This window comes from Phodopus roborovskii, unplaced genomic scaffold (genome assembly GCF_943737965.1).
Source record: "Phodopus roborovskii unplaced genomic scaffold, PHOROB, whole genome shotgun sequence".
NCBI lineage: Eukaryota > Metazoa > Chordata > Mammalia > Rodentia > Cricetidae > Phodopus > Phodopus roborovskii.
Window position 1 is genome coordinate 14,831,578 of NW_026126409.1, and position 15,300 is coordinate 14,846,877.

A 15,300-nucleotide genomic window follows, 5' to 3' on the forward strand; every position below is an offset into this window, starting at 1 on the left:
TACAGGGGATATACACCATAAAAATGCTAAGAGTTACAATCTCTTCAAGAACAAATATCCCCTGATAGGCTGGTAGGCATCTTTACATATTCTCTCACCATTCTTGACAAAATGCTATCCAAAAGTGGTCTGTGATTCAAAGGAGGCCCAGCTACAAAGATCACAGAGAATGCAACCACCCTTTTAACATTTCCACATGCAGCTTCTCATTAATATTTGCAGCATGGAAACCATCTCTATTTAACAGTCATGGCATGAATGCGTGGCGATATTTCCACCTATAACAGGACAAACTGCAATGTGTGTTCACTGGTAATTTTCAGGTAGAAAATGTAGGTTGTATTGACTATGTCCCTAGTGAAGTCATTAAGGTTTGTTAAACTCCCAGCAAATATTAAAAACCAAGGTCAGGTTTTTTTTTGTAAGTGTAGTGAAATATAAAATAGTACAATGTCTACTGTTAGTTATTTTCCAAAGTCAATTCTATTTTCTGAAATGAGTTACTGCATCAGAATTATAGGTAGATGTGATGAATATCAATTTAGTACATTATTTACAAATACGTATGCTTCTCTCTTAACCTCTTAATTCTTTAATTTCTTTGAATTAAAAAGATACACTGATACATTTGAGAATGCTCAACATCAGGGAGAAATATGGATGAAGAATTTTCTAGAATGGTACAGAGGTGCAGAGAAAGGTCTCTAGACTGATGACTAGTAAACGTCAACTTTAGATTATGGTAGAGAAGCTGTACACTTGTGGGCTGGGGAGAGAGTCAGTGACATGTTGACATGCCAGCATGAGGCATGGGCTTGATCCTCACAGCCTACAATAACAGGCTGGAGATGATGGTGCGCTCTCATCTCAGCAACAGAGAGCCACAGACAAGCAGTTTCCTGGGGTTCTCTAGCCCAACAGCCTACTGCAATTGGTGAGTGCTAGCCAGTGAGAGACACTGATTCAGAAAAGCCAAACCAAATCAGACCAAACCAACCAACAACAAAGATAAGAAAGGAGGTAAATGGCGCCTTCCACCACACACACACACACACACACACACACACACACACACACACACACACACAAATATAACCCATCAGAACCTTAACATACTGCTCTTTGTAGACTTAAACTCTCTGTGTACTCTTGATTGCAACAGAGAGCTTTGGTTTAAATCTTTCCCTGTTTTCTTCAGTTTTTCACAATTTTATCTACCTTCTCCCAGGACTGCAAGTCAATTCCTGTCTGTTTGTTTGTATCCCCCGTTAATCTTTCACTAACATTGAAAGAGATTGATTTTATTTCTCCACACTGGAACCCTGGCTGGTCTCTGAGGCTGGCTCTAGCACAAGGCTAATGAAAAGCAAGCAGAGAACAGAATTTTTCCTTTGTTACTAAGACTCCTCCACCATGACTCATTCTACAGGAACAGAACCCAAGGAGGTCCTGTGGCCATCTCAGATCACCCACCTGAGGCTGAACACCTGAGGATGGCCATGGAAGCTCAGTCCAGGGAAGCCCATGCACACATTAGACACACACAAGGAACCCTACAGAATTAGCACTCAGTGTCCAGGGCATTGTGTTCACAGCACAACTCATTGACACACCAGGTCCTTCTCATTATTTTACATAGCTGGACATGCCACTACAAAGGCACAGAAAGGCGCACAAAGAAGAGATGAAATTTCATCACAGTCCACCACCTACTGCTGCTCTTGTAAGGGCATTGGGCAGACCTCCCACTGTCAGATGACTCATAGCACATGGCAAGTACCTGATGGTCTTTCCAGGATCGGCCTCTATGGTCCAAGTGCAGTGGAGGTTGTTGTCATATGGGGCAGGGTAGCCAGGAGAGAGTATGCGCCCTGATGTGGCTGCATGGATCAGACCGCCACATTCCGCTGCAAAAGACACAGAGAGGGGATGTCTACTCACGTGTATGGGCTTTTGCTTAGCTAGTTTTGCCTGGGCTTCTATTTAGTTTGGCAAATAAACCCTAGTATGTCTGTGTTAATTCATATAAGAGGAATCAGTTACCTGTCCAGCACTTCTCTTTTACCACTTCCCTGGGTAACCTGCACTGGTAGCCTGGATCTCTAGAGCTACCACAGCTGAGCATGCAAACATGAGCACTCTGGTGTCCTAGCTCTACTGGTAACTATGCCTGCAGTCAACATCTCCCACTTCCGGCTGTCTGTCCTTCATTCCTAGCATGTGTACACACTCCATGGGAACTACAGTAGAGAACTAGCCTCCCGGACACAATGCTGCCACTTTCAGGAGTTTAGCCAAACCTAGTTGCAAAAGATTATCAGAGATGGTTTGTTTGCTGTGGGGCTGGGAAGGTGATGAACTTTACCTGAGTATCCAGCTGCCTATTTCCCCAACCATTTATATACAATTCTGCTCCAATTATACATGGCCTCAGGAAAGGCTAAAGTCTGTAGGTGTGCAAAGACTGTAGATAGGTATGAGTAGCTTCATCTACAGATGAGGGAGTCATCACACATTTTGGGTGTACACCTTTCATGTGTCTTCTATAAGGCTACACACACTACTGCCCACAAGTATGCCTAATAAGCTCAATGGGTGGAAGTTAACTGTGGTATAATTGAACTTGTTCAGATCTTAGGAAGGGTAAATGGTGCTGTGTCTCCCTTGGGGATGCAACCAGCCTATACACCAACTCAGTGATTGATTGGTGAGATCCCTACCCTTCTCCAAGAACAAGTTCCAAGCCACATGTATCATGAATCCTTTGGCCTTGCTTATGACAGCAGTCTGACCCAGCTTTCCCAACTCACCCACACAAGAAGGCATAGGCTTGTCCCACACCCTCCGGTCCCCACTCAGGCAGGTCAGAGTACTGCTGCCGTGCATTGCGTAGCCGGGGTTGCAGCTGTAGAGGACCATGGTGTCTGTGAAGTGGCCATCATCTCGGATCCTGTAGCCATAGTTAGGGATGCCTGGGTCCTCACATTTCACTAGGTCAAAACCTAGAAGGAGAGAGGAAAAGGTGAGTCAACTCAAGAAAGAACACATCCGACTTTCAAATGGACACTTGAAGTGTTGGGAGAAAAAGACACAAGACACAGTGTACTTTCACAGGAGAAAGGAATTGTGGGTCTTTAAGGTCTAGCTGCAAATGGCTTGTGTTACTAACAGAGTAAGTCACTTCTTTATCTGTTCTCTGCCTCGCAGGGCTCTGTGTTGCCACCATCCGATCCACACCTCTGGTCAGCAAGCTGCTTGCTCCAGCCCAAAGTTCCCAGCAAGAGCTCCTAGCAGTCTCAATCCCAACACCCAGCTCCTGGCAACCTCCCCACCTCCAAGATCCCCAAGATCCCCGACACCATAGGAATGACAAAACTGTTGTTAGGCTTGGGGCTTTGCTCAGTCCATTGCGTAATGACTGCAGTAGAAGCACTAGAGGAATCTGGATCCTCAGTAGCTACATAAATTCTGGCCACAGCAGGAGGCAAAATGGATGGAAGGATCCCTGAAACTTGACAGCCAGTTATTGAGGCCCAGGTTCAGTGCCAGACCTTGTCTCAAAAAATAAGATGGAGAGCAACTGAGGAAGACAGCTATCCTCAGCCACTCACCTTCACACACACATAGGATGGATGCATAGCTACCAAGTCCTTCCTGCCCAACCAAACTGGTTGTCAGGAGATGTTGCCTACCATGGTCCTGCAGCCTTGTCTCCAGCCACCTAAGGACCTCAGCAGCTCAGACTCCAGAGTGAATCACAGAAATATCTTACCATGAGCCTTTAAATGAGCAGATTACAGAAATGAAGATTTAGCTGCCGGGTTCTGAGGGCTATATATTGTTTTCAAGAGAGGCAGTATTTTAGAGCTATCTGTGGAGGCAGCCTTACACTAACATATTTCTCTGCAGATCACAATGCAAATTTCAGTGATTATAAGAAGCTAAGAAGCAGGGCTGTGTGGTCTGTTTGCTTCCATCCTTACCTAACATTTCCTTCCCAAATTAGATTAAATTTGAAAATGGGTGTGTGACTTTCCACACTGTTTGTCTGTCAAGCTTGCATGCCTTTGAGGAGATTTGCACTTTCCATTTTCAATCTGGCTTTAGCCCAGCAAGCTTTAAATAAGCAAAACCCAGTCTTGCTACTCTGTAGATGGAAAGGAGAGACTGAGGTCACTGGTCCTTCCCTGGGCTGCACCACAGCCTCCTTTTGCAAAGTTCCCTGCTCTGCAGTTATCAGACTTCACTGGCCACCAAATCATTGTTACAGTAACTTTGTTCAATTTCCACATGCTACCCATTCACAAAACAAACAACCTGGAATGCAAGAGCAGAAGCACCTGCCATGTTGGTGCAAAAAGGGACAGTTTGAATCCACACAGTTCAAGGTAGGAATAAGGAAAGGGCCTCCAATATATGTAGTTTCAGGGTTGTACAACTACACCATCTCAGTAAAATATTGAGCTGTGTGCAACATGTGAACAAGTCCTGCAGGTGCTGCAAAGGGCCTGAGTGGTGGCCTAAGCCTGGATTGTTCTGATGCTCTTTCAGCTGGCTTTGGAATTTGGAAGGGATGTCACCTGAACTGTGCTTAGAATGCAATTCTGCCCAGGCTTGGGGACAATAGAGGGCAGAATGACCAGCTAGAGCTCAGAAGCCTCACACCCAGAGGAAGGTTCCATTGGTGAGAGCAAACATTATACCCAAATGTCCCACTGTCTTTAACTGGGTGTGCTAAGTAGCACCCAAGGGGAGCATACACTTGGGAATTGGTTAAACAGACAAGGCCTAAGTAGACAATCATTAATAACAAGGTTGAGCCTTATTGTCACCATATTAGTTTGTCAGGACCCCAAATCAACTATGGTATCCAGTTAATGTGACACTCTTCACACATGATAGGTCACCCAGGTCTTGTCACAGAGGTACCCCTCAGACACTCCACACTCTATCCCCAAGGCAGCCAGGCCCTACAGAGTCTCTGAAGTTTATATCACTATCATCCATAAGTCCATCTGCTGACAGTAGCTGGAGTCTGGATGTTATAAGTTCATAAATATGCCACAGATGGATCCATGTCCAGGATGTGCAGAAGCCCTCGGTGGGATCGCTACAGCAGGCTCTTGACAACAGTGAGTGACCTTGGTGTTTGATTGGGTTTTTAAACTGTATACCTGCTTAGCATCTCCAAAAATTGCCTATTTGGTAAAATAGTCTTCATCATTACTGTTCCACTGATGCATGTCAGGTAATTGTGCTCTCTCTCTCTCTTTCTCTCTCTCATACATTCACATGTGGAGATATAAGCAAATACACACATACCAATTTTGGAGGAAGATGAGAACATATATTTACAAATGGTCCCAGTGGCCATTCAATCTCACGTGAATCATGTGCAGAGAGGCCTCAGCCCCAGAAAGCTTTCTTTTCTGTGGATGTGTGCTTGTGTTTATGGGGCAAGAGCAGCCATGCTCTTGGGAAGCACAGTGAATGGCTGTGGTGGAACATAGCCACCATTGCCCAGATGACCCACAGACATGAGTGCTTCTGATACTACTCAGACATATGTCCCTTATGCTGAGCAAGTGTGTCCTCTGTGGGACCAAATCTCCTAGGTCTACAAGGATTGGTATTCTGTAATTATCTTAGAAGAACATTTTCTTCTTTCCTAATGGCTTGAAGCCTTTATTTGAACCAAGAAAAAAAGAAACATAAAAAAAAAGCAGGAGATAATAACACATTATCAGTGAAAATGTCAACTGAATTTGATGAGGAGGAAGCTTATAGAGAATTATGTTTATTGCCTTTTCTGTCACTCAGTTTTGGAGTTTGTTTGTACCACATGTCAGGCCAGGGAGGGAAGCTGGTTATGGATATGGGGGGCAGTCAGTCTACTAGGCTGTGTGTTATTTTTTCCTGTCTTTTTATTATTTCTTTAAAAGGTCGCATGAAATCTGTTGCCTTATAACAACAGTCCTGCACTCAATTTTGCACACCTGTAGGCTTACCAAGTGTCTTCTGTGAATACACCCTTCCTCCTTGGAAGGAGAGGAAGTATTGGGCTATTTCAGAACTCATTTGCCAAACTGTCAATCCACCAAAGAGAGCTTTGTCCTCCTAAACTTTGACTGGCTTGCTAATCCACACAGTTAAGCAGAATCAGAGTTTTTTTTTTTTTTTTTATGCCTGGCAGATGCAAAGAACATGACTTTGGTCAATATTTTAGTGGGATGAGAGGAAGGTATTTAGCCTCCCAGAGCTAAGGCTGAATATATTGTATGTACCATGAAAGAGCTGAGTCACATGCCATGAAACAAGGCACTGCCAGTGTGGGCACTTGGGGTTTGACTACAGCCTGCCTAGGTTTCCAGCCTTGGAGTCACCAACATTCTAGCTGACCCTGCAAACAACAAGAATCCTGAGTCTGACTCTTTGGGTCTCCAGGAATGCAGGTCTACTATGGTGCAGGAAGATCAATACCCACCATCTGAAGCTAGAATAATCCAACACTACTTTCAAATATTGATAAAGCAGTGTGTTTACTTTTAACTGCAGAGGTCAGAAATGATGCTATGTCTTTCCCTGTTTAAGTCTTCATTATTTTAGGGGAATACTTTTCACTATAGGTTATTTTTTAAAATTCAAGTTACTAGAAGATTTTTTTATTTGAATCTATGAAATATTTCTCTGAAGAGACATCTCCAACATAATGTGAACTTAAAGAGATTTCTAAATGGTGTTTATGTGAAGTCCACTAAGGAGTAATAGGTTTTAAAATGCAGGAAAGTAACCTCTCCTATGGTGAAGCCACAAGGCTGCCAGGAATCAGTGTGAATACTGTCTGTGTGTTTTCTTTACCTCACAGAAATTTTGAAAAGTAGGTAAAGTTATTTGTGTCCAAACATTATGAGGAGGTATAGTCTACGCTAAAATATTTCATCATTTTGCTTCTGTCTATCATCTAGAGATTTCTTCATAAGTCATAAGCACAGCAAGGATGCTGGGAACAAGATGTTCTAGTCAAAACAAGATCCAGACATCAAGTAGATTAAAATTTCTCCCCAATATCTTTTACAATAATTACCCATTTTGATATTCTTCACACCATTTCTTTTTTAAGACATGTCTTTTCTCCTATATCTTTCCCAAGTCTAAAGAGGACTTACTAATAGAATAGACTGAATTTCTGTTCTCTAATATTCTAACTAAATCTCCACTCTGTTCAGTGAGTACCAGGAGTCAGGTGTCATTGGCTACTGTGCCCTGGAGAATGTGCCTCTCTACTCACTGAGCTACAGAAACAGGTCAGAGGAAGCACCTGTCACCTGTGGATCCCTAGTGACATCTCCTGTGAACAACTGAAACCATCAAACACTTGTTGAAAACCTGCAGCACACCATTTTACGGAAGGCATTTCAATGTGGACAAGGCTCTTGCTTTGGCAAAGCAATCATTTTCTTAATAATGTATGCAAACTTCCCATCTCTAAAGTATGGACAATGATTTCACACTTCTGATTTAGAAAGGAAAAGTATACTGAAAAAAAAAGGTCTATCATTTTTGTTAACTATTTGCAGTTGTATGAAATGAGAGAGAGGTCAGTATGGGGACATTTGCTTAAAGTAATTTTGCCACTTACTTTACAAGTAGTTAATTAATATTGAACTTCTTAAAATGGTTAATGGACTTGTATTTCAAAATACAATTCATGCTCAAGAGTAAAATTCTCTTAAGTGCGGTGTTTGCATGTAGTTTGAGAACACTAGAGCTATAAATCTGTGTCATTCCTAGGTCATGGCTACCATTGGCTTCCATTGATTTATTAGGTGAGTTATTTTTTCACCGATTATTTTCATTTTCCCCATATGTTTTTTCCCACATATTAACTTTTAGCATCACTCTTATTATTTTGTCATGTGAGAGGCCCTGTGTCACGATGTTATAAATTTTCAGTAAAATAACAACAGTAAACATGATGTTGATGGCACTCAAAAAAAAAAAAATGTGAGTTTCTGAGCTCCAAGGAGACATAGGAAAGCCAAAAAGTCTAGAATGGAAACAAGATAATGAAACTACCTCCTTATGTCACATCTGTGCCCATTATCCTCATCTACATACTATGCTTGAGACTTCACCCATGGACCTTCATTTACTGTCTAAAACACCATTATCATCAGTTTTGAGCAATGCATGCTGTTGGGATCAGAATACAAGAAAAAGGTCCTGCCTCCTACTCAGTAGCCAAAAAAAAAAAAAAAAAAAAAAAAAAATACTGGAATACTGGTAAAGTGGTTTGCTAAATGGTGGGGGAGAGGAAGGGCTGTGGAGGTACAGAAAGGTGTCTAGGCACCAGAAGGAGTTGATCACACTATGAAGAAGAAAGCAATTTGGAAAGTTACAGAAGGAAGCACAGGTACCTTGTCAAGCTCTCAAACCAGAGAGAAACATACTGGAAAAATGATTCTTTCCTCAGGGATGGCAGAGGAAGAAAGTGGTACCCAGAGAAGAACAAATGATACGCAGCCTGGTCATGACTGACTCTCTGCATTTGCTGAAGCTCCCTGTCAAAGATGTGGAGTTCTGAGGGGTGGGGCTGAGGAGGAGAAAGACTGAGAAGAGAGACTGGAGAACACAGAATAAACTGACATCACTTTAATGTGTCACTAACCCTGCACAGGCTGCCACAGAGATGCTGGGAGTGGCAGCACTCCCCCCTCCCCCATACAACACCCCCTCCCCCACACACACACACTTACAGATGCACAGAGATGCTGGGAGTGACACAACAGATCCACCATTTAAGGGTTCATCTGTCATAACGTGGAAAGGACTGCAGTGCGGACAGATAGATAGATGGTAACTACAAAGCTAGCAAAACCAGTGTTTAGAGGGTGGTGCTTGGAGTTAGCACATGTTAGCTAATGCAGAGGAGAGCGAGTTCACAAGATTGAGGGTCTGAAGTGAGGACTAGCAAAGGACAGACACCTGTGTTGGGTGGGAACTTAGCCCAACACTGAGTCAGAGATCAGCAACCCTTACCAATGCTTCCTTAGGAGTCCAGGGAAGCAAAGACCCTTTCACTGATAACAACTATGAGCTAATTTTAATAAACATGTTTCAGAGATTACTCACACACAGAACAAGAAACTTTGGGTCCTCTCCGATTCCAATGGGAAAATCACACTCATGAGTGAGGGTGGATTGTGACAACTGCCAAGAACACATTAACACACACACATACACACACACACACACACACACACACACACACACACACACACACACATGCCCCTGTACTTATGTACCATACAGGCCAGGGCACTTTGTGCTCAGTGATGCTCACATGCTGGTTCAGACATTTATACAGCACATTCTCTATTCTTGACATTTATGCTGAAGAACATCACATGCTGGAGAGAAAAAAAAAAGTCCTTGTTTATTAGGAGCTTGTGGTATACATGTTGTATGTTAGCAGAATACCATTTACTCACTAAACACATAATATCTCCACTGGATATTCCACCATATTTCAATGCACAGCCCCCATCACAGCTTCCAGGGCTCAACCAAAGGAGAGGTATCATAGATCCATCAGAGAATGATTGCCTAAGGAAGGCAGAGGGCATCTGTGTGTTGGTGGCCACCATCAAAGGAACTCACATGCCCAGTTGCATGTGGAACTTTATTTTGTGTTATCTCTCCTGGACCTTCCCAATTATATGTGTGCACTTTTCATTTCCAACTTGGTGAATTGAAGGGAGAGACACAAGTGGCAAGAGGAAACATGGGTCACTTTTGACATCTATGTTGACAATCCCAGGGACCTTGCAAGTTTACATACCACATGGAAGCAGCTTAATGTTATGTGGTACTAATGGTTTTCTAACATTTCTTCTCAATGTGTCCATATATGGTAGTTTTTTTACACACTTTAATTTTAATTAAAAAGGTTGAAACAAAAATTGATCCTCTGATATAAGTGTAATTTCATTATTATTCATAAAAATATATATTTAACTAAGATATCTGACTGATGGTGAAACAATTGATACTAATCACATATGGTATCTTAGAGTGTTCACTTACATTACCTTTTTATTGATGAAATATGCTTGTGAGTGTAATCACTCTTCTTGTGCATTTCTGTGTGTACATGTGTCCATGTGTGCATATTCATACAGACATAGAAGCCAGACATAGATGTTATGTGCTTTTTCCATCACTCTCCACCTTATTTTGTGAGACAGGTTTTCCTACAGACCCTACAGCCTACCGCTGTGGCCTTACAGCTTTCCCATGAGTCAAGGAATCCACCTGTCTTTCTTCCTTAGCACTTTCCAGAAACACTGTGCCCAGGACATGCTTTTAGTTTGGGTTCTGGGTACCGAACTCAGGTCCTCATGTTTGCACAATAAACAATTTTCTGCTGGAGTTATTGCCCTAAGCAAACAGAATTTCTTAACATATTTTTTTTCTGGATAGATACAATAATAGAAGAGACAGAGAGCAAGGGGAAATACAGTTAGAAACAGAAAGTACAGATATAATACCTGTAGCCATCCACCTAAGGACACACATCTAAAGTATGTTATCTTTGTTGTACTCAGTGGTTACTAAGACAATGTTGATTTAGACATACACAAAGCACATCCTCTATTCCTAACATATATGCTGAAGAAGAACATTAAATGCCAAAGAGACAAAAAAAAAATCCTTGTTCATTAGGAACATGTGGTCCATAGTGGCTAAAAACCAACATGTAACAGTTAATAAGTTGCAGGTCACCATTTACTCACTCAACATGCATCAAACACATAGTAATTTCACAGGATAGCACACAGCTTTCAGGGCTCAACCCAAGGAGAGGTGTCACGGATCCATCAGAGAATGAATGACTAAGGAGAACATGAGGCATCCATGTGTTGGTGGCCACCAGCAAAGGAGGTGACATGCCGAGTTGCATGGCTCCTTTCTTGAGGGTCGGTGCCAACGGGAGAGGAGCACAAGATAGCCCATGTATAGGCAGCCACTCTCTGAGTGTATGGCTGCTTCTAAATGAGCCACCTGTGCCACCCCAGGACAAGCTGCTGATGAGAGACCACATAGGTGAGCCCGAGGGTGGCACTTCCTTTGGCTTCACAAGTATACACACAGCAATGTTCATGAAAACATTTCCACACAGGAATACCCAGGAGTAGTACAGTTGTGAACACGGCTGATAGCATTCTGTATGTCAAAGCATAGAACACTAATCTCTAGAACGTACTACAGTACAAACTAGTGGTTCACACTCAGGTAACAACTCAAAATGTAAAGTCCCTCTTCAAGAATCAGTTTTTCTTTTCTTCAAATTTTGTTTGTTTTGCCTAGAAATAATATGATCAAGGAATACATAACTAAAAGTAATATTTTTACTTTTAAAAGTAAAAATTCTTACTTTCTTAAAAGTAAGAAATTCCACAATTTCTTAAACACCTAGACTACTTCAAGCATCTGGCTGGCTGGCATGGGACTCTGTGTAACTGCGGAGTCCTCATGAACAAACATGAGTGAAAATGTATCAGATAAACATAGTTTTATATAATTCTCTAATAAACATCCATTGTACAAGGTGAGATGAAATTAAAGCAAGGTTGAACATGGATTTAAAATCAGGGAATGTCAGCACAAATTAAGCCAACATACAGAGGAAGACAGCAACAGAAGAACCTGCCAACAAACCCAAACCTAAAATGAAGTACGTAGAAGTGATAATATGGCTATGAGACTTTAAATTCCTGACATAAAACTTGCAGCAATATTTCTAAGAATCAGTGTTTCTGTGAAATTGAATTACATAGCTATTTTTAAAGGAATAGCCTCAAGGTGAATTCCCTTAAATGCAAATGTTGTCAGGACAATTAGGGAAATACACACACACACACACACACACACACACACACACTTCTCTTAAAATTATAGTTTCTCAGCATTCAACTTCAATTTCCATTGTCTAAAACCCTATAATGCATACATTCATACCTATTTGATTTTTTATGCTAATATCCAAATCAGTGTCTCTAAAATTTCTGTCTGTAAGTCTGTAATCTCTAGTTAATATATTGTTTTCATCCACTTTTACCTTGGAAGAGTGAGGAGTTGGTGGGGCTTATTTAGGAACATGATCCTACACATGACCCTCACTTGACAAGGACTTTCCTGGTGGCTCAGTGCCATGTTACCCACAACATAATCTGACATGAACTTGAGATCATAGGACTCCAACACAAAGTGCTAAGACTCTTACAGTAAAGCTAAATGTTCAACATCTATAAACCTTCAGGCAGTGAGGGGCAGTGTGAAGCTGGGGATTTCTGAGGAAAGAGATTTCATATCTGCTTAGGAATTCTAACCCAAATACTGGGAATAGGGAGGGGAGGAGAACAGGGCAGGGAAGGTCCAAGCCCTTTAGCCTCCATGTGCTAGATCTGGAGAGGCAGCCTGTCAGAGGACTTATTTAGTGCAGCTCCCAAAGGCTATGGTGTTTGAAAAAGACATCCTGTCACACTTCTGGAGTCTGGACAGCAGCTTTCCTCACTTCCTTAGGCAGAATAATGTGCTTTTTAACCACTGCACTTCATGAACTTACAGTTGTCAGTCATAATTGTGAGATTTCCATTTTTTTCAGAACCAGTTCAACCTTGGATTGGGCAATGTAACCAGCACATCCCATGTCAAGTTTCCCCACCTTAGTTGCCCAAATCCTGCTCCCCTTATGCATCTGAGGGCAGTTCCTGGCACAGCTTCTAGCAAAGTTCAGGATGCCTTGGATGCATGCCCTCAATGCACATTTTCTGTCTTCAGTCTATGCCTATCTTAGAAGAAACCCAGTGTTCAGGGAGCATGTCTAAGGACTCTGAGCTGGACTGAGGAGGATCTGTCCACCTGGAGAAAGAGGCTGACAGCAACTTATTGTGATGTCTCAGGGACCAGAAAAGTGGGATGGAAGAGAAAGAGAGAGTGGGCAGCTAAGCCTTGCCTGGCGATGCTCTGGCCTGAGCCTTGGTATCACAGGACCTAGTGGGTCAAAAAGTGGCCCACCACTGTCCATATCATGTTGCGCCCTAAGATGGAATACACTCTTACATTGCCCCTCAATATTTTCCAAGCCCCGGATATACTTGGGAATTTCTTATGAATCCTGCCACAAACACAAGGGGCAGTGTTAGGTTAGATTTTATTATTTGATTTCCCATTCAAGTGTCTGTTACTCCATGTAGGAGGTGGCCTCCCTGAAAATAAATTCAGCTACACAATCCTGACCCTTAATACATAAACCATGACATATGTTCATGTCACCACACTTATATGGTGTTCATCTTAATCTAGGCATTGTGTTTACACCTGCCATTCATTAAACTAGCAACCTTCTAGTGATTTCCAAGTTTAGTGAAATATACACTCCACTGCTTGTCCACTTAAAGCAACAAGTAAACAGACTTTCAAAATTAAGAAGATAAATTTGTGCCCTGCAAATTTTAATACTTCCTAATTTCCTCAAGAAATTGGAAGGATTTAAAAATAGCATTCAATCAGAAATATGCAGAAGTGAATTTCAAAATGAGTTTAACAATAATAATTCATGTGGATAGAATAGAAGCTGGAAAGTTTCCCATTTCTCAACAAAATGAGTTTTCAAAGTGGGAATCACATTGGCCACTTGCTGTATGAATATAAAGATGCTCATGGCACATGCAAATATTAAGACAGATACAAACATGGATTGTTTTACAGCACATGAATTTCAACACAGACATTTTCATTAGAAATACAAAGTGGTTTTATTTTGGTCATAGTAAATTTAGCTAGAGGATAGAATATGAGCTGAAAGTACTCTGGTTTGTGAGCACCAGTGACCTGGGTAGCAGAATAGTAGAGCAAAGAGACAAAGAATCCTCTCCTGTTTTGTTTCTAGGCTTTGTTTTGAGATTTGCTCCCCTCTTGCAGGCCAGGCTATCCTGAAACTGGCCATCCTTCTGCTTCTGTCCTAGGGATTATAGGCATGAATAACCATCCAAACTGTCTTGATGATGAACGGTTTTCTTTTTTCTGTTTTCTACAAGAAGCACTGCATAACTTCATGTCTGGATATGTCTTTCATTAAAAAATATCAGTGAAGCAATGATTATCCATTCAAGTCAACAAGGAGTAATCATATCTAAATGAGCCATTTCCAACCATTACCTTCAATTACTCTATTAGCTAAGAGGAAAGATCAATAATCTCTAACAGGCATGATCCACACTGACCTTACTTCAAACTGAAGTTCATGGCTATCTGTGGAAGATTCTAGGAAGGATAATAATGCTCAGTGCATTAAATGAGCATCACAGATTATTTTACTTTTTCAACTCATGGTTCATTGTTCAGGAGGCATAATGTACTGGGTTCTAGTGAGTTAATCAAAGGAGAAGGAATGCCCTGGAGTTCTGACCTCCAGGTGTAGCACAGTCCCAACATTCCAAGCCTTGTGGCCATGGAGTTCCCAGAAGAGGCCCAGATGGGCTCCTCAGGGTCAGAAGAAGACCATTTCTTCCTCATTCAAAGGCTTCAATCAACCAGAGGAGCACTTTTCCTGTGCAATCTTTTACAAAACCGCTGCCACATTTCTGATAAAGGAAAATGATTCTTCACTAAGGTCCCCATTTTTCTGTGGAGGTCTAAGGTCAGAAATCTCCTCGGTCAATTGTAATACAAACCTCAAGCACATGGTATGTTCCTCCCTTGTCTTGTTATTCATCCTGGTGTAGGTTATACAATTGCCAGAGAATGACTTCTGACTTCCTTATCCTACAATTTTTACAAGACAAGATTAAATGTTTTAACTGTATGCCACAGTGTGTCAAGTTTACCCAACAATAAAGTCTCATCTCTCTCTATCTCTCTCTCTTTTTTTTTGAGAAGGTTCAAGGCTTACTACTTGGGGTTAGATAACTTATCGGGGGTCTCACCGATAGAGAGGGCTGACTCTATTTCTCTTGGCAGCTGTTAATTGGGTATGGGGCCTGATGAGATTTCAGGCACCTGCATCTGCAGGTGGCGTTATTACTTGGGTCTTGTTTTGATGATCATATTGTTGAGATTTCCTGGGCACAGCTCCCTGTCATATATAGAAGACATGCCCATTTCACTCTTTTTGCCCTCTCTCCCTCAATTCTTCTGAGTCTTAAGTGTGGCAGCTTTATTGTAGGAGTATTGGTTTGGATTGGTCACCTGATGGCCAGGTTTTTGTTTGTTTGTTTTCTATATTTTGTTCAGTTA

The 15,300-nt window shown here is 41.7% G+C and overlaps 1 protein-coding gene across 1 annotated transcript in view; it reads right to left on the reverse strand.

The window, feature by feature from the left end:
• The window catches only part of Csmd1 (CUB and Sushi multiple domains 1), a 1,460,794-nt gene that overhangs the window by 211,667 nt on the left and 1,233,827 nt on the right, over positions 1 to 15,300 (reverse strand). The window contains exons 24-25 of the mRNA XM_051182080.1: positions 2,811 to 3,002; positions 1,781 to 1,907 (exon numbers count right to left, since the gene is read on the reverse strand). Of these exons, the coding sequence (XP_051038037.1) occupies positions 1,781 to 1,907; positions 2,811 to 3,002 (319 nt within the window). The remainder of the gene's footprint in view (positions 1 to 1,780; positions 1,908 to 2,810; positions 3,003 to 15,300) is intronic.